Source organism: Natator depressus, chromosome 5, assembly GCF_965152275.1.
Source record: "Natator depressus isolate rNatDep1 chromosome 5, rNatDep2.hap1, whole genome shotgun sequence".
Lineage (NCBI taxonomy): Eukaryota > Metazoa > Chordata > Testudines > Cheloniidae > Natator > Natator depressus.
This window is the reverse complement of record NC_134238.1, coordinates 43614461-43632886: the sequence shown is the minus strand read 5'-3', so window position 1 is coordinate 43632886 and position 18426 is coordinate 43614461. Positions and strand designations below refer to the sequence as shown.

At 39.9% G+C, this 18426-nt stretch overlaps 1 protein-coding gene across 1 annotated transcript in view; it reads left to right on the top strand.

Annotated features, from left to right (window-relative positions):
• CMYA5 (cardiomyopathy associated 5) overlaps positions 1-11964 on the top strand; it is a 38200-nt gene extending 26236 nt beyond the window's left edge. The window contains exons 9-12 of the mRNA XM_074953771.1: positions 4930-5063; positions 6506-6605; positions 10125-10301; positions 11712-11964. Of these exons, the coding sequence (XP_074809872.1) occupies positions 4930-5063; positions 6506-6605; positions 10125-10301; positions 11712-11964 (664 nt within the window). The remainder of the gene's footprint in view (positions 1-4929; positions 5064-6505; positions 6606-10124; positions 10302-11711) is intronic.
• The last annotated feature ends 6462 nt before the right edge of the window (positions 11965-18426 follow it).

Here is an 18426-nt window from a genome sequence, read left to right as displayed (position 1 = left end):
GTATCTATGCAATATTATACCTATCTACTGGCAGGAACGCTAGCCTGGGAGAGAATGGACTACTTTGCTTGAGGCCACTCTCAGAAGTACGGTCTCCATCGAGCAAATAGGTCTGGGAATGATATAACAATGTTGTCCAGTGTCAAACAGTGCTGTGGAGACATTGTGAAAACTTGTGTATGCTGAGAAGTTGCATCTGCCACTGAAGTGTATGGCACCTGTAGGTGCTCAGAACCTCGGACAGCCCAAGGTGGCTCAAGATGAGCATCCCAAAACAGCCATTCAAGATTAAGCAATGCTTGTAAAAAAAATTGGGCCTAAATGATTTGCATGCACTCACTGAAGAAGAGCCCGGTACTGTCTTCAGATATACTGTGAGGTGCTATACTTGCAAAATGTGTGCATTCAGCTCCCACCACAGATATCAAGGATGTCAGCACAGCTCTAGATGTTGGGTTTCATTGGTGGATTGTTTGAAAGGGAAAATAACTATTTAAAATACAGAGGGGATTCCGAACACTTTAACATACGTAAGTCATCCATTGGCTTACACTGTATTTGAAAGTACCCTTTTAGAATTTTTATTGAAATAGATGGGAATAAATGGGATATAACTGTTGTGTGAATAAAAACGAAAAACAACTACAAATCAGATTTCTCATGACTCAGGAAAATCTCCAGTGTTCTAGGTAATTTCTGAGCATTGAGCTACATCAGTCAGGTGACACAATTTTGTTCACCAATTTAAATGTGAAGAAAAATGTAACTCCTTCCTGCTTAAAGTCAAATAGTGTTACTGTTAAATATAATACCTGAAATTTGGACACTGGCTTTGAGACTTAGATTTCTCATTCTAAACAGGAGCAAAAGAGAAAATGAAAAAAACATCAAGCGTCTTGTGTTCCTTTGCTTTTAATGCCCTGTACTTTTTGTCAAAGGTTTTGTAGCAATAGTATGCAACCTAAAGAAACCTCTTGGAAAAGGGCCAGGTTATGTCATGCTTTGACAATACAATTATCTTTTTACATTTCCAATTGTCTGTAAAATGTGCAGGCATATTTTAAACAGCAAGTATATAACAGAACACTCAGCATATTTTGTTAGATTGATTTCCCTTCCTTCCATGACAGAAATTACAGGGTTCAATGGTTTTTGCTAGATTAAGGGTGATCTAGCATCACAGTTTATCACAGGTACTTGGAAATGGAACAGGCTTTTCCCATAGCACCATCAGGATGTTAACAATGCTGATTCCCTTCCCACATACTTGCCTTATACTCACATAAACCAGGCAGTAATCATGCCTTTTTCACTCTAAAGTTTGTATTACTGACTAGAGGGCTGACCTAAAGCATAACCAAAAAAATGATTGCCTATGGCTCGGAGAGGGGGGAGAGGGGGTGTCATTGGTTCAGTTTTCCACCTCATCCCTTCCCCCAGCAGCCAGACCAAAAGGCAAGGCATTCAAAGACATTTCTTGTTTGGGACTCAGCTTGTTGTGAGTCTGGAGCTGGCTGAAATTAACTGAGTGTTGCAAATGAATGTCTATCTTGTTGGCTTATCCTCTTTCATTAGTTGGCACCAGCAGGGATATTTTTTAAGCCTTAATCTCAGATAAAATTGATGGGCTCGTATTCTTAGGAAGCTTAAAGCTAGCTAAAATAGGTTACTAAGCACAGTACCTTACTGGCAAACCTGATCACTGTTTTACTGATAGGTCCATTCTGAGTCCAGACAACTTTTGTGCTGCTATGAAATCTGCGCTGTAGGTAAAATATTACGCTCTCATATTGAGGTGGGCCCAAAGCCGGAATTCAAGTATCCTCAGACTTGGAGACATCCCAGTCTGAACTGGTTGGCTGATCCTACTCTGAACACAAACCGCAGCTCTGAACACCCCTGCGTTTGGCTCTGACTCAGGATGTGAATGTTGCAGTTTGCTCTCCTCTCTACTCAGATGGACGTGTTGCACAGCCTTTGGTTAGGCTAAGAAGCCATCTCAAATGTTATGATATAATTATTCTGCAATGGGGGGGAAAGGACACCACCTGTTTTCATGGTAGGGCAGTGACTTTTGTGGCATCTCTTAGGGAAAACAGGAAGGCATTCTGTAGAGGAAATCTCTGCTTGAGAGATTTTGCCCATTCATTAGGACAAGCAGTTTTCTATATGTGTCCTTGTAGCTCTATTTTTAACTACTCATTCTTTTAACTACTTGAGCAAAATTGGCTCCTTTCCAGTGTGTTCTGCTTCTATCACAGAACTTTTAATGGAGAACTATGAAAAATGACTTCACCTGCAAAAACCATTGGGGTATCAAGGACATTATACAGTGTCCCAGGCTATCTTCCCAGTTTAAGTAAGTGTGGACAACTTGTTTCAAAGCTTTGCAAAACTCCATTCCTGCCTGAGTCTTGGCTGTCTCTCCTTCCTTGCTTCTTTTATTCTACTTTAGCCTGCCTCCAAAGTGCTTCTTTTGTATTCTTGTACTCTCATCATACTTTTTTCCATGTTCCTCCTATACTCAGACCAGTCTTTCTCCTCTATGAGACTCCCCTCTCTATAGTCATCCGTCCTCTAGTCACACTTCTCCCACAAAACCTTTCTGGGATAATCCACCAATATGATTATTCACCTGCTTAAAGGCAAGCACATGCTTAAGTACCTTGTTGAATCAGGGTCTTTGTCACTTACTTGATAGTGACACAGTCTGTCAATCTCCATCAATTTTGGGTTACCTGATTCTGCATTTACTGCATCTCTTTTGGGATTTGCATACTTATTTCTATAACGAGGTTTGGCTTAGTCCTGATGAGCTTAAAACCCCCAACCCTTTGAAGTTCACTCAGATTGGAAGCATCTTTGAAGGACATAATGATTTTTTTTCTAAAATTTTTCATGACAAAAGATACTGTAAAACGCATACAATGGAGAAGTGAAATAAATTGCACAGAGTGCAATCCTGCAATCTTTATGGACACAAAGCTCCTTTTGAAGTTAAAGGGAGTTTTGCCTTCATGAGGAACGTGTAAGGACTGCGAGATTTTGCTCATACTGTTAAACAAGGCTCAGATGTGCATGTGAAAATCCTAGTGGAAGAGCACTGATCATTCTTCAGTTTGTACTGCTCTCTGGTGGGACATCTGCAGAAAAACAGTTTCCATACATTAGTAATAATGGACTTATGTAGCAAACTGTGTTTGCCTGTCAAACATACTGTGGGATCATAGAAATTAGAGATGGTAAAGACTCATTGGCTAATCTAGTTCCATCTCCCTGTCGGTGCAGGAGCAGTAATTGTTGTAGTGAGACTATTCTGGTCTCATTTTAACTGTCCCAAGTGAGGGAGTTTCTATCATTTCCCCTGGAGGAACCATTTTCATCTGTCCAATATTCAGACACCGAGCAGCTGGTCTAAATCGTCAGACTATGTGCTAGGGAGATGCACAGTTGGAGCCAGGGTGGGAGGAATCGTCTTCTCCATGTTTCAGAAAACTTGCAGAGCCTTTTCTTTCTTTCTTTTTTTTTTTTTTAATCTAGACGCAACACAGCAAGCAGAGAGAAGGAGGTTCTGTGCTGTGGTGATCCCCAACTCTCTCTCCTCCCACCTTCCATAAGCTGGCACACAGAGGTCTTGTTCGGAGCTAGGGTCCCCCACATCCAGCTCCTCCTTGTACAACAGAACCATGTGGTTCCATTGTGAAGGAACAGGCATGCAGAAGGGGGCAGAATTTGACCCAAAATGTGCACACGCATGTGCACATTGCAGACAACAACCTACACTTACATTTGAAAACTGGGTAACTGTATGGCATGTACAGACTGGTACTTGTTGGCAAAGTTACCTAATCTGTGCAGGTACCTGCTAGCTGGGCTCTCAGATACAGGTTTTGTGCATGCAATGGTGTACGTGCATTCTATGGGACTCTGAAAATATGGACCCAGAAAGTGAGAAAATGTTAAATTCAGCCCATATGTTTCCATCAAAATAAAAAGTAAAGTTCCTATTTTTCCAGGCAACCCAGGTGCCTTCAAGGTCACTTCAAAGTGTCTGTGAAGTAGATTGAGTGAGTGCTGATTCTCTCAGTTTTCCATGAGTGTGTAATGGCACCAGCTGTCGAAGATATGAAGGCAGGAGCTTTTGAGGAATCATAAAGGGCAGGATTAATCAAAGTAGGATACTGTGCCAAGGCAGTTCTCCTACTGCTGTATTTTGCAAAGCTAGCCAGTTAAAGTGCACTGCAAAGTTAGGGAGGGGAAGCCAGGTCTTTTTTGCTGAATGATGTGTGAGATCAGAGCCCCGAATAAGATATGTGTGGTTTTCATGTATATTCGAAAAGTGGTATCTTCCACTCACAGTTGAAATCTGTATTTAAGTAGCCCAGTCATACCAGCCATGTGTTCTCATCTGCAGCTGTATTTATTGACGGTTCTATTTGTTTAACTCGTTCATCTGGCAACCTGGATGTTTCACTGGGAAGATCAATGAAAAGTAGGGGTCCTGATTCTCCACTGCCTTGCACTTTGTATACTTACTTCCATCTGCGCAATCTGAGCACAAAGTGGGTGTAAAATGCTACTAAATCAGATTAGTTGAATTTTACACCTGATTTACATAGGTGTAAATAACTATATAAGGTGCAAGGCAGTAGAGACTCAAGTCATTTTAAAGGAATAGGCCAGTAAAACGAGGGAAAATGTCATAGGTAAAAGGCAAAATCCATCTGTAATCTGAAGAAAAGAAGGTCTGTCTGTCTGTCTATGCTTCCATCCAACCTCAGGTTTTTCTACAGTGCCCATCACTGTAATATCCGAGTACAGTATTACGTAGCTCAAATGGCTTAGCTGTTTGTATAAGAGATCATTTTAATTTGATCATGATAGTTTTAGTATGCATTTTCAATTGTAAAAATTGTTGAATTTTTCTAGATCTGTTGCTGGAATAAAAAAGCCTGAACTGCAAGTTAATCTGCAGCCCAATGTGAATTATTTCTTCTATGTGAGAGCTGCCAACTCATCTGGGACAAGTGAACAGAGTGAAGCCGCCCTCATCTCAACGAAAGGTAGATCTGCATTTTCTGACATGAAAACAATGGAGTAGAGTGGCAGGGCACCCAAAGGTGGCATAATTGCCCCAAAATGCTGAAATTTAGTCTCCAAAAGTAACCAGTTTATTGTGACATATTTATTGGGCCTGTTTCTGATTTGACTGACCTTTAGTGTAAATTGGGAATAACTCAGCTGAATTTAGTAGAGTTATGCCAGTGTAAAGCTGGTGTAAGTGAAATCAGAATCAGAACCACTGGAAACTGTCCAATGTTCTTCAGGTTCTGGAATTTTGTACAACTCCTATGAATGTAAAACTCCTAAAACAATACCAAGTTCTGCCCTGGTTAGAGCTATGCAACCCTAGTGAATTCAACAGTTGACAGAAACTGATCTTTGCATTTCAGCTCCTTGTGTGCCTTACCTGGGTATGTTTGGGGATTTTTTTTTACCTTGGCAAGACATTTCCTAATAAAAGATTCTATTCAAAATTATTCAGAATGATGTGAAACACAACTAAAAGTCTGTAAGTGGATTTAAAAAACAACAACAACGTAGTCCAGTGTTTTAGGAGAAGATACATTATGGCAGGCTCAAACTTCAAGAACTGTGTTTTGAAAAATAATTGACTTCAAAACTTTTTTTAATATCAGGGATCTCTGTGTTGCCCCAAAGAGTTTTTGAACTACCCTAACCACTTGGGAGCCTCTGCCTTCTTTGATATAACATTATCCATTACTAATGAAAAAGATTTTGACGGACGCAGAACAGCTTGTGGCAATAAGATTAGTAAAGAAATGTGGAGAACAATCACAGCAACAAACCCTACGTAAAGTAGTCATACAGTTTTCCAGCATATCTCTAGTTGTCTTATTTTTATTTTTGAGTGTGTGATTACCTATGGCAGATTCACTTGGAAGTCTATGTAGTGAGGCCGTATTTATGATTGTGCTATTCTAGTGGGGAACTGGATTACGATAGTTTAGTAAAGAAAGTTATTAAAGTTCAAAACTGCTGGGATCTCCTTTGTGAAACGTTCATGGTTATGCTAGAAAATGCTACAAAAATAAAATTGGCTGTCAATGCTGGTAGCCACTGCTGCTCCTGCTGTATAATTATTTTATGTGTGGGAGAGTGAAGCAGGGAAAACACTGCTGATACAGGTGTTGCCCTGATTTAAGGCTTACTGCTTCCATACACCACCTCCTCCTTTTGTGAAAATAAGATGGATCCAAGCTGCCATGTTCAGATCCAGATCTGAATTTCAAGAGAAGAGTAGTTGCGCCGAAGGGTGCACTGTTCAGGCTCTGCCCTTCTCTAAGAGAAACTCATCCTTGCTGCTGTGTCTTGTTTAGAAAACAGTAAATGTTGTATTGTTTGGTATTTTATGATTCACTTCAAATTAGCACTGTAGTCATCCCTGAACTGGTGTGTGTTTCTTTATCGTGAATAATTACAGGAACTAGATTTCATGTGATGAGTGACACAGTTCATCCTGCTTTGCAAGTGTCTTCTGATGGAACTGTGATATGCCTTCCTGAGAGAACCAAATTCACTGGGTAAGTATAAGAATCCTGAGCACGGAAGTTCTAATGTCTCCATATGGGTCCAGACTCTTCAGGCTTGTTTACACCCAGTTTTTGCACCAATTTAACTCAAATGGTAGAAAAAACATTTAGTTAAATTGGTGCAACACCCTGATATGGTATAACTGAGTCTACACTAGGAGGCTGCACCAGTTTAACTAAGTTATTTTTTCTACTGATTTAGTTAAATCGGTGCAAAACCTGTTTGGTCAAGCCTTCATTGCCTTGTACCTTGTATAATCTACCCCTGCACCAGGTGGGTGCAAAATGCTTAATCAAGTGGCAGCATTTTATGCCCACTTTACACAGCTGTAGATGATTATTTAGGGTGCAAGGAAGTGGAGAATTCACCTTAAAAATAAAGATACACTGGACTTGAACTGCTTTAAGAGGGAACAGAACACCTCTTCAATGAGAGCAAGAATCTGCCTCATCTTGCATAAGTCAGTGAGGCCTTGTCTACGCTATGTGGGGAGATCAATCCAAGTTACGCAACTTCAGCTATGTGAATAATGTAGCTGAAGTCGACGTACTTAGATATACTTACTGTGGGGTACACACTATGCTATGTGGATGCGAGATGCTCTCCCGTTGACTCCCTTTGCGCTTCTCATTCAGGTGGAGTACAGGAGTTGACGGGAGAGCGATCTGCAGTCGATTTAGCGGGTCTTCACTAGACCTGTTAAATTGACCGCCGATGCATTGATCGCCGCGGATCGATCCCTCAGTAAGTGTAGACAAGCAGTGCATTTCTAGAAACTGAATGGGATAGCGCTTCAAGTTTAGCACTACTGTGAAGTGGAAACAATCACAGCTACAAACCTAAAATGGTACTTGTTTTGTGGTCACACCAATTTGTTTCATTATTTGAATTTATAAAACAGCACCTATCTCATGCGATATTTGCTCATGACAGTTGATTTTAAAAAAACATATAATAAATTATTATTGAACTTTAGAAAACACCTTTGTTGTTCTAAAACAGAGGTATCAAGGGAATGTTTCAGAAAAAATAGCACCGATGTTGTGATTTGTTGTTGTATTATTAATTAAATGATTTACATTATATTAGCAACAATATGCTAGGCACTGTCGATATAGATGATGAAATGGGCCAGATTATCTGGTTCAACTGGCATAAACAACCACCTTTATGCTCTCATATCACAGTGTGGTCTCTGGTGTAAGCTTAAGCAGCCTGAAGGCTATTCTAATTTATGTGTGACAGTCCATGGTCCTGGAGCTGTGCAAAGTAGCTGGCTCACATCAATAAATTAGACGTATCGTGCCTGTCCATTACAGCTCAAAATACTGAAACACTCCCCTCCCTCAAAACCAATATTTGAAGGTTGGGAGAGTGGGATACAAAATACTATCAAAATATACACTTTAAAAATATTATATTCTAACTTTTAATATTAAGAGAGGAAGAGATGGGTAACAAAACATTGTATCCTCAAATGAAAAAACCGTCAAACTGGCTTATCCAGACACCATAATAAAATTGAGGCCAGATCAAAGAGAAAATACAATATATCAATGTCTGTCAGTCTGATACTATTTTTAATGTTGTAAAGAGGTTAAGGCTGCACTGAGAAACCTTCCCTGAAAATTAAACTGATAAAAACATAAAAATGGCCATAGTGGCTCAGACCAGTGGTCCACCTAGCCCAGTGCCCTGCCTGCCTTCTGACAGTGGCCAGTGCCAGATGCTTCAGAGGGAATGAACAGAACAGGGCAATTAGCGAGTGATCTAGCAGTCAGAAGCTTAGGGACACCCAGTGCATGGGGTTGCGTCCCTGACCATCTTGACTCATAGCTATTGATGGACCGATCTAACTCTTTTTTAAACCTAGTTATACTTTTGGCCTTCACATCCTGGTAACAACTTCTACAGGTTGACTGTGTTTTGTCTGAAGAAGTATTTCTTTGTTAGTTTTAAACCTGCAGCCTATTAATTTCATTGGATGGCCCCTAGTTCTTGTCTCATGTGAAGGGGTAAATAACACCTTCATATTCATTTTTGTCTACACTGTTCATGATTTTGTAGATCTCTATCATATCCCTCCTTAATTGTCTCTTTTCTAAGCTGGCCTGTCCCAGTCTTTTTAATTTCTTCTTGTATGGAAGCTGTTCTATACCCCTAATCATTTTTGTTGTCCTTCTCTGTACTTTTTCCAGTGCTAATATATCTGTTTTGAGATGGGAAGTGCAGAACTGCAAGCAGTATTCCAGGTCTGGGTGTACCATGGCGTTATGATATTTTCTGTCTTATTATCTATCCCTTTCCTAATTGTTTCTAACATTGTTAGTTTTTTGACTGTCACTGCACATTGAGCAGATGTTTTCAGAGAACTATTCACAATGACTCCAAGATCTCTTTCTTGAGTGGCAACAGCTAATTGAGACCCCATTGCTTTTTGTATAGTTGGGATTATGTTTTTCAATGTGCATTACATTACCTTGCACCTATCAACGCTGAATTTCATTTTATTGCCCAGTCACCACGTTTTGTGAGATAAAAATTCAGAGAATAAGTTACATACTGGAGTGACTGGCTCTGCCCTTGTCTTGGCCCATACTCAGTTCTCTGACTCTTCAAGACCCTTTCTGTCTTGAAAATTGCCCCAAGAAGACCTGATTTGTGATTTTATTGCCATATTGACCATGGTTAAAAATGGCTGTTCATCTTACTTTCTTTTCATAAGGAGTATTCACTATTCTCTCTTTATAGCTCTTGCCCGTCGACTTACAGCATCTCCGTTAACGTGCTACAGCGACACTGCTGCACCGATGCAGCGTTTTAAGTGTAAACTTCCCCCAAGTCCCTTACGAGCCTAAATCTCATTTTCAAAAGTGACTCCTGAGGACTGGTCTACACTAGGAAAGTTAAACTAGTATAACGATGTCAGTTAGGGATGGGATTTTTTTTGTTATACTGGTATAAACCCTAGTGTGGATGCAGTTATACCTGCATAGAAGGTGTTCATACAGATATAGCCTGTCTGGCTTCCTGAACCTCAGTAATCTACCTTGGTACAAGCACCTTTCTACCACCATAACCATACACATACTAGGGGTTTTTTCAATCTAACTGTACTAGTATAATCAAGTGGCAAAACTTTCTGGTGTAGGCCAGCCCTTAATGCCTAAGTCTCTTTTGAGGATGGGACTTCTAAATCAACCAGGCACATTTGAAAATGTTGTTCTACATCCTTGTGTCTCTTTTACTGGACATCATAAGGCTTTCTATAATGTTTAATAGTTTTAAATTCTCATGGTGAGTTTACCACAATGTGCAGGTAGAATCAGAGGATTTTTGCTAAAAGTAACTAAGCTTTTTATGTTGAAAAGCTTCAGTTAGGAGAAGGATGAAGTTAATATCTAAGCAATATAAGATGCTGCCACATGACGTGACTATAATTGATGAAAAGAACATTATGCAGTCACTATGCTGAAATACTGGCTTTGCTGTATTCTCTTTGTTCATAGAATTCCATCTGTCCTGGGTGAGCTGCTGCCAGCTCGTGGTCGGCATTACTGGGAAACCACCGTCACTGGCTGCAAAGGCTACCGGATTGGAATCTCCTATAACTCAACCCCACGAGGCAGCATCCTGGGGCAGGATGATACTTCTTGGTGCATATGTTGTTGTTCTACACAAACAAGGTAAAGCTGAGTGAGTCTAGGTAATTGCAAAGTTACATTTTTGCTCATGGTGGAAGACATCTTTTATCTTTTGTTTATTTTTATTTCTTCAGATTTAAGTCATAATTAAAAAGATACCTATAATAGATCTCTAGGTGCCCAGACACTTAGTCTGACAGCAGCTTAGCACACCTGACAGCATTATAAAACAAACATTTATCAGGCACAAATGAACCCAACCCAACTCAGCTCAGCCAGCTAGTGGATCAGGTACAGGGTTCTGGGGACATACTCTCAACTCTCTTGCAAAACCCTATCAAAAAGGGCTTTTGGAGCATGTGCAGAAGGTCATTTCTAGAGTACGGAGCAAGTTCCAGAGTCCTGGAGATCACACAAAGCACACCCTGTCAGCCATTCCACTCTTCTATAATGAGGGGGATCCAGCTTGAGTGCCCCTGTGGCTGCAGCTGTAGCATGGGGAAAGGGACAGTCCCAAGTCACTTAGAGCTGTATAGGTAGGGTTATAATTTGTCACGAGGTCACTGTGGTTATGGAAATCCTGAACTGGAATGGAGTTAGTGCAATCTTGGAAATGGCTGTATAAAGACATCTGATTAGGCCCGAGTGGTGGGGTGGCTTGGCACACAGGGTTCAGCACCACTCAGGTTTGGCCCCTCTGCCTCTATCTGCAGAGCAGTGGATAGGCAAAACCAAAGTGGTGGTACAACCCTGTGTGCCAGGTTGCAATGCCCAGCAAGGGGAGCCAGGCCCAGTCCTATGGGACAGAACTGCTGCTGAGGGGTGAGAGCGGAGTGGGCTTGCTCTCCTTTCTGTGACTTATCTATTTCCTCCTTCCCCCCCCCACCCCCCCGTGCACTTCTGGCATGAAATTTACTAAAAATTTCCAAGACAAAATCATAGCCCTGTTTATAGGGCATGAGCATACTACAGGTTCAAGTAAAGTGCCAAACTTTGGGGAGTACATTTTTAATTTAATCCTAAATCTGAGCATATTAGCAACAATCAACTAAATGCAGCACTTGAGACAAATAGGGCCTGATCTTGTGAGGAGCTGAGCATCCTCAAATCCCCATGATGCCATAACTGGACCCAGAGGCCAGAAGAGAACAAAGGTGGCATTGATGAATGAGATCAGAATGGGTGCCTTTCTCCTGAAAGAGAGTTCTTTGAAATGCTGAGGAGCTAGTGTAAGAGTTCAGAGTGTACAGGGTAGTATTGTGAAATAACTTCACCTTAGATGTGTAGTAAGTTTCATACTTCTCAGAGATCTCCTTCAATGTGTGAACTCCACTGTGCAAAGTGTGCGAGAGGCAGCAATTTGTTATTGGCTGGGAAATAAATGGTGGTAGTTTATTTCTGATTAATGGCATCATGGATTCTCATTTTGTTTCTATTTCCCATTCTCTACAGTTTCATTTATAAATTCTTCCACCATGGTGTAATGAATGACATTTATGTGATGGAGCAGCCAGCCAGGGTCGGAATTCTGCTGGATTATAATGCTGGGAGACTTTCATTCTTCAATGCAGAGAGAGGACTAGTTCTGTTCACCATCAGGCACAGATTTACCAATGCTGCTCACCCTGCCTTTGTTCTGGAGAAAGCTGGCGTACTTAACCTGCACACAGGAATGGAGCTGCCAGAGTTTGTGAAACACAGCTAATCTCTTGCTTTCAAACTCTCCGGAAGACAAATCATTATAACTTTTTGGGGGGCAGGGAAAGGGTATCTATTTTTCTCTTAACAAATGTTACCCACACCATTCTCCCACACATCAACACTAATTGTAATTATACACATAGCACTCTGTGCATGGAGAGGATAATAGACTCCTTCCCACTTAGTATGTATCTTGTGGTATATATTGAGTTATTCTCTAAAGGAAAAAGGTGTATATTAGAACCAAGCATTGGGAGGGGGAAAGATAAATTCATGAACAGGAACTGTAGTCTTTATGACGATAAAAAATAGTTACAATACTAGCTGAATTTTTTTACGTGTGATGATGATCTTGTATATGACATAAGTGCTTCTCTCTTTGAGCTTTAGAAATCTGCATTTCTACAAAAATAAATGGGCAGAGAAAATAAGATTAAAGGGGCAACATTTTCAAGCCAGCCCCAAACTAGCCTCCAACGTTGCTCACACAAATTTTGAATCTGTAGACCCCATATTCTGCACCCACATTGTTCAGACAGACAGAGTTATCTGATTTGTGTGCACACAGGTATCTGATTTGTGTAATGTGAACAGATGTTCAGCAAAAATATGCATATGCAGTTTTGGAGTCCGAAGTGTTGCCTGTGTTTCTGGCCCTAAATTTACTGCCTGGATGGTTTAAAGGATAGATAGGGTCCTATAGCCTGCAACCTGTGGAGTAAAATTGTCATCAACCTTCCTGTGAATTGTCCCTTTTTCATCTTTGACATAATTGCTGTTGCCTTTGATCTTACCTTACCCAGTTTCACACTTAAGTATACAACTCCCCATAGATGATGTCCTGCTCTCGTCTTTTTGTCCCATTTGAGCTTTGTCTACACTAACACTGGACCCTAGTTAACAAGCTGCAATGCTTGGGGGCTATTGTGATGGGCTCCCTAGAAATTGCTAGATAAGAAGATGAAGAGGGCATCTGAATATGATTAAACATTGCCAGCAGAGCTATATTCTGGTATTAACCCTGGCCAGTGTTAGATAGAACTGTATTTCAAAGCACTTTACAAATCAGCGCTGTGGGCCCTTCCTCTCCCGGCCAGATTTATTGGTGGTGGTGCCAGTGAAGCCCTGTGAACCCCTGGTGTGTATTCACCCTAAGGGATGGCAGGCGATGGGATCCATGCTGTCCATCCTTGTGGTTCCCTACTGGGCTCACTTCTCATCTCAGTTAATCCCTGGTACCCTCTTAAGTAAGTGAGGTTTCACATGTCTAACTGAGTGGAGTTGCTGTTGAAAATAGTTTTTTAATTAATTACAATTTAGGTTTCTGCTTGTCAAGATCACAGTTGGTGTCCCATCTGCAGTCTGTTATTTTTTTTATGATTTATTTTAGCAGCACCTACAAGTGGGCTAGAGGCTTCACAAAACAATAGTAAGACATATTCCATGTCCCATAGGTTTTACGCTCTGAGTTTGGTGTAGTGACAGATGTAAAAAATACCTGGCTCACTGGGAGCATCCTGGAAGGAGTGCATCCTAAGGAGTCCTTTGAATTGAGAGAGGGATTCAGCTGGCTTGTTGGCTTGGGAGAAGGGAGAGTATCCCATGTGTGTGAAGGGGATGGTGTGGAAAAAGCCTTGGAACACACAAAGGGGGCACTGAAGGTGATGATATTATCAGAGCTGCAGGGGCCGGGGGTGGAAAGCAGAAAAATAGAATAGGCGGGAGAGAGGCTAGGTCAGAGGTGTAGGCTGTGTGCATTCCTAGAGCTCCCAGAAAGCCAATGATTTCACTGGAGATTTGAGTGCGGAAACAATACAGGGTTGAGTTTTTAGTAGGTAAATTCAGAAAATATTTATGAAAATGAAACTAAATATGCAATTCCCCGTTTTCCAGTTATTTTATTTGCAATGTCCTCTACTACTTGTCATTGCTGCATCCTTGCAGGGCAGCTGTGTCCCACGATCCAAGGTCAGCTTCACTCATCAGCAATGACATGATGTATTGCAGGGGGGACAAATCAGGGTTAAGGAGAGCAAGAATGGCAAAGAAAACCAAAACCACTTTTTGTGACAAACTAGAATCTTTCAGGCAATATTTACAGATGACAAAACAAAGCCTTGATTATAACTATTCATTGTTGTACAGGTAGCATTATAATAGTCCTTCTATATCAAAGGCTTTTTCAAAACTGTTCCAATTATACAAATACAGTATCTCTGTCGGTTTTGAAGGACTACCTGATAGGCTTCCCGGATGTACTGTATAATTCCCTTTATCCAAAAATCCTAGTTATCCAAATCCAGTGTGTCCCCCAGGTAGTCCTGTGTTCAAAATAGCACTTCCATTTAGCTGAACACTTGGTTATCCAAAAAGTTCAGATGTCCCCCAGGCCATTTAGCTAAATGGGAGGGTTCAGTATTTTTATATTTGCTTTTTTAAGTTTCAGGTTTGATCTTGGATGCCTATGTGCATAGCACCAAAAAGTGGAACGTATTTGCAGGACCAGAAATCAGCTGTGCCCAAAATTTAGATTTCACCAGCATTTTGTCACTTATGTACTGCAAAAGCTAGACCTTTCAAACATAAGAAGTGGTGGTTGTGTGTTGACCCTAAGCAGTATATAACTCTACGCTTTTGTTATTTGCATACTTCTGTCTGAAAACAGAAGATCTGGAGCATTTTGCATTAGTAATATATTCCAAATAACTCTGGAAATATCCAAGACAGATGAACTGGTCAGATGCAAAATAAATATAGAACTGTCTGCCCATCTGTGACTTTACACCTCTTCAAAGCAAATTAGCAAAACAAATGCAAAATCCAGCATGCGACACATCATATGAAGCTGTGATTCTGTCTGGTAGATTTTGGGCCAGAGTCTGTTTCAGTTAAATCCATGTGCATGGGAGCAGAATTTAGCCCATTGGATTTATAGATTTAAGTAAGGGTTCTACTCATCCACAAACAGGGTGAAATCTCAACTTACTTGTCGTGAATGGCAAAATTCCCATAGGCTTCAGTGTGGCCAGGATTTCTCAAACAGTCTATATGTTTTCTATGAAGTATGTGGATAATCTTAATTTAACCAATAATCCAAGAATAATGCAGTGCAGATTACTAAAATATGTGGACAATGTCTATTTAATTGACCTGTTTCAAAACACCATGTGTGAGAGAACGCAATAGAACACTGAGTGCTGGTAGGAAAAGGATAAATATATTTAAATGGTGAAAAGCACATTGATTAAAAACAATTAGTTCTTGGGTTATATGCATTTTTGTTTGCAGCCACCAGGAACTGTCTATAAGAAATGAGGAGCAAGGTGTATATATTTGATGCCCACTCTGATGTTGGATACTTTTTTTTTGAGCTGTCAAAGCATTTATTTCTTGCATAATGCCAGTCTCAGTTACTAATCTGGTCCACATTAATTAATGTTGAATGAACAAATAGCGTGGAAGCTCATCCTAGCTTGGACAGCCAGAACAAAGCACATGGTAAATAATATGTATTACCCAAGACTTGTAAGCATACATATTGATTAGAGATTTACCAAATTTACGAGAAGTACGGATGTTGAAATCCCACAATATGATCTGCCAAAACACAGCAGTACGCAGTGTAAACTCTGCTGCCCCTAAGAATCTAGAGATGCAGTTACGGTGCTTTTTGTATTTGCTTTTGTGAATACAGGGCAGAGATGAGCTCCTAGAATTTATTTACCGGAATGTGCTTCTAGTGTAAGTTTGAATATAAAATATAGTCACTCTGGCTTTTCACTATGACGTATATTGAATCAAGATGTTGGGGCTTGTTACACCCATTTTTCAGGATACTGTGATTAATAGCTACCTATACAAAAACAAGATCCAAGTAAATATACAATATTGCTAGTGTTCTTGAGGCTGTTTTTGTTTAATGATACATTATAGCTGCGTGAATTATTTTTGATGCATAGGCTGCTGGCTCAGCTGGTAGTGGCTGAGACATTTTTCCAAATGCTAATGAGTTTATGCAATATGTGTATACAGTCTGTTCATCATTCCATGCTTATCATTGCACAGGTGCGCTTCAGAGTCAAGACAATGCAACAGTAAGAAACTAAGGATGCTCGAAATACCCTGGGGTGTGTTTTTGTATTGAGGCATGGGGATTTGCACTTGCCGCTGTTGTTAGCATTAATTAATATTTGGCCTGATCCAAAGCCCACTGAATGGAAAGAGTCATGTTAGCTTCACTGGGCTTGGATTAGGTCCATAAATCCTTGTGCTCGGAGGTAAGAATAGATGCCTGACTATAAGAGATGATCATTAATTTCTACTGTCAAAAACAAGTGCTGAATGGGACTAGTATAGATCGTATTGATCCACAAATCTCACTTAGGCCTTTCTGTTCCAGAAAAAAAGCTAAATGCTTCATTTCAGTGCCAGCTTGTAATATTATATATCAAGCAGAACCTGCTTTTATGAGTGCCCTGCAGAGCATATGGGGTGGGGGTGTCTATGAGCAATAACTTCCTCTTCTGTTGCAGTCAGTAGTTTTTTTTTTTTTTAAGGGAAACATCACTTAAGTTTAAATTTCTTTGTACTAAAGATTGTCTAGAGAGACCTTATTTTGGAGGTACGGAAGGGAAGAAAGAAAAAAAAACATTACACTATGAATTATGGAATATGATTATGGTATCAATCACCAAGCCTATTTTAAAGTATGACATGTAGGTGCTAAATCGCCATTATTGTGGTGTTTTCTTTGGTATATGATTGAGCTACACATTCTTATTGCCACTGTAGGGTTGGGTTGTTGTTTAATAGTATATAAAAACTAATGTGAAGTTAGATTCATTTGGAATTTCCCTCTTCTAAAGTCATTCACAAATTGGGACTTTAGATAGGTTGAGGGTTAATTTTGATTTTGAAAATAGCAATACATGTTATAGCATCACTAATCTAAAGAAAATCATTCATATTTAACTAGCAAGGAATTCATAATCAACTATCAAAAAGCTAGATCCTATCAGATTATTTACCTAACCAGTGAGGAAAAGTAAATGCCCCATTCTGCCTTCAACAGTGTGTTGTGCAAATGAGTTTCAAAGTTCATTGTAACAAACAGGAATATTTTTGCTTATGTTCTGCATACCAGAAGGTAGCATTCTCTGGTCATGGACCACATCTCATTGCAGTTCCTCATGAGGCACAACATGGGGGGAATGGAAAAGAGATTCCCCACAAATGGAAGAATTGTCCCAATTATAGTTAAGTCATCAAGTGAAAAATGTATAATTTAAAGTATTATTCTACCCTGAAAAACCTTCTTGCACAGCATATATGTTGCCTGAGTGTATTCAGAGATGCATTTTCTCATTTTACTGACAAAATACATGTTCACTTATTTTAATTTATTGTGGCTAAACCTGCAGAATCAATGCTGTTAAGGAGGAGTGATGTTAATAATTGGCGTCTATTACGTATTATGCATCAACAGATGTGGTAGCTAAATTCCAATCAGCTATACCTTTACAAATCCACTTAAGACCAAGGGATTGCACAGATGTAACTAAGGGCATAATATGCCTTGCAGAATCTTTATTTCAGGTGATAAGGCACAAGAAGGAGTGAACCCAGTATGACTTTCAGAGCCTAATCTGAGGATGCAGGGCTGACCATGAGAAAAATCACCTTTCTGCTTGTAAGTCAAGCATATATTAGATATACCAGTCCTGCGAGGTGCTAAGATCCTCCTGAGGGGTACTTAGCAGACTTGGATCATGGGACATGATAAATATATCATCCCACACACCCATTTTCACAGAGCAACTTTTCAGAGCAGAACTGCACCTTCAGGTAAAATTAACTAAGGTTATCTGTAACCGTGTACTAGTTATCTGCCTGTTTTCCGTATGTTTCCTCAACTAGACCTATCAAAATTCACACTCATAAAGCCAAGAAGCCCCACTGAAATGATACAAATAGTAATATGTAGAATAAAACCATGTAACTCCCATAACACACACAGTTGTCTGTTATGTGCTGATTACATAATATCAAGGAATCCTCATGCAGTTCTTTCTTATACATGTATATTTTCGTATCTCTATTATTAATAAATGCCATATATAAAGTTACTATTTACATGGATACTTTATAGATTTATCATACTGTCAGTGCTTAATAAATAAATGTTGGTTATTTTATCTTTTAAAAGGTGAGATTTCCTTTCCATTCACATTTCCATCTCTTGCTTTAAAAACAGTCAAAGATTGTTCCTTGATTCAGCTAATAGCACATTTTATATAGGAGCACAAGACATTACACAGATGTTTGTAGAGCTCTCATCACCATAGTATCAGAGCCCCTTTGAGGCTTAAGTCAGAGGCATCTCTGGGGAAAGGGAAGAGTCCGTCATAACTGTGGGTCTCGGCCTGCAGAACAAATTTTTATAAAACTCCCATTGAAGTTTCCGGAC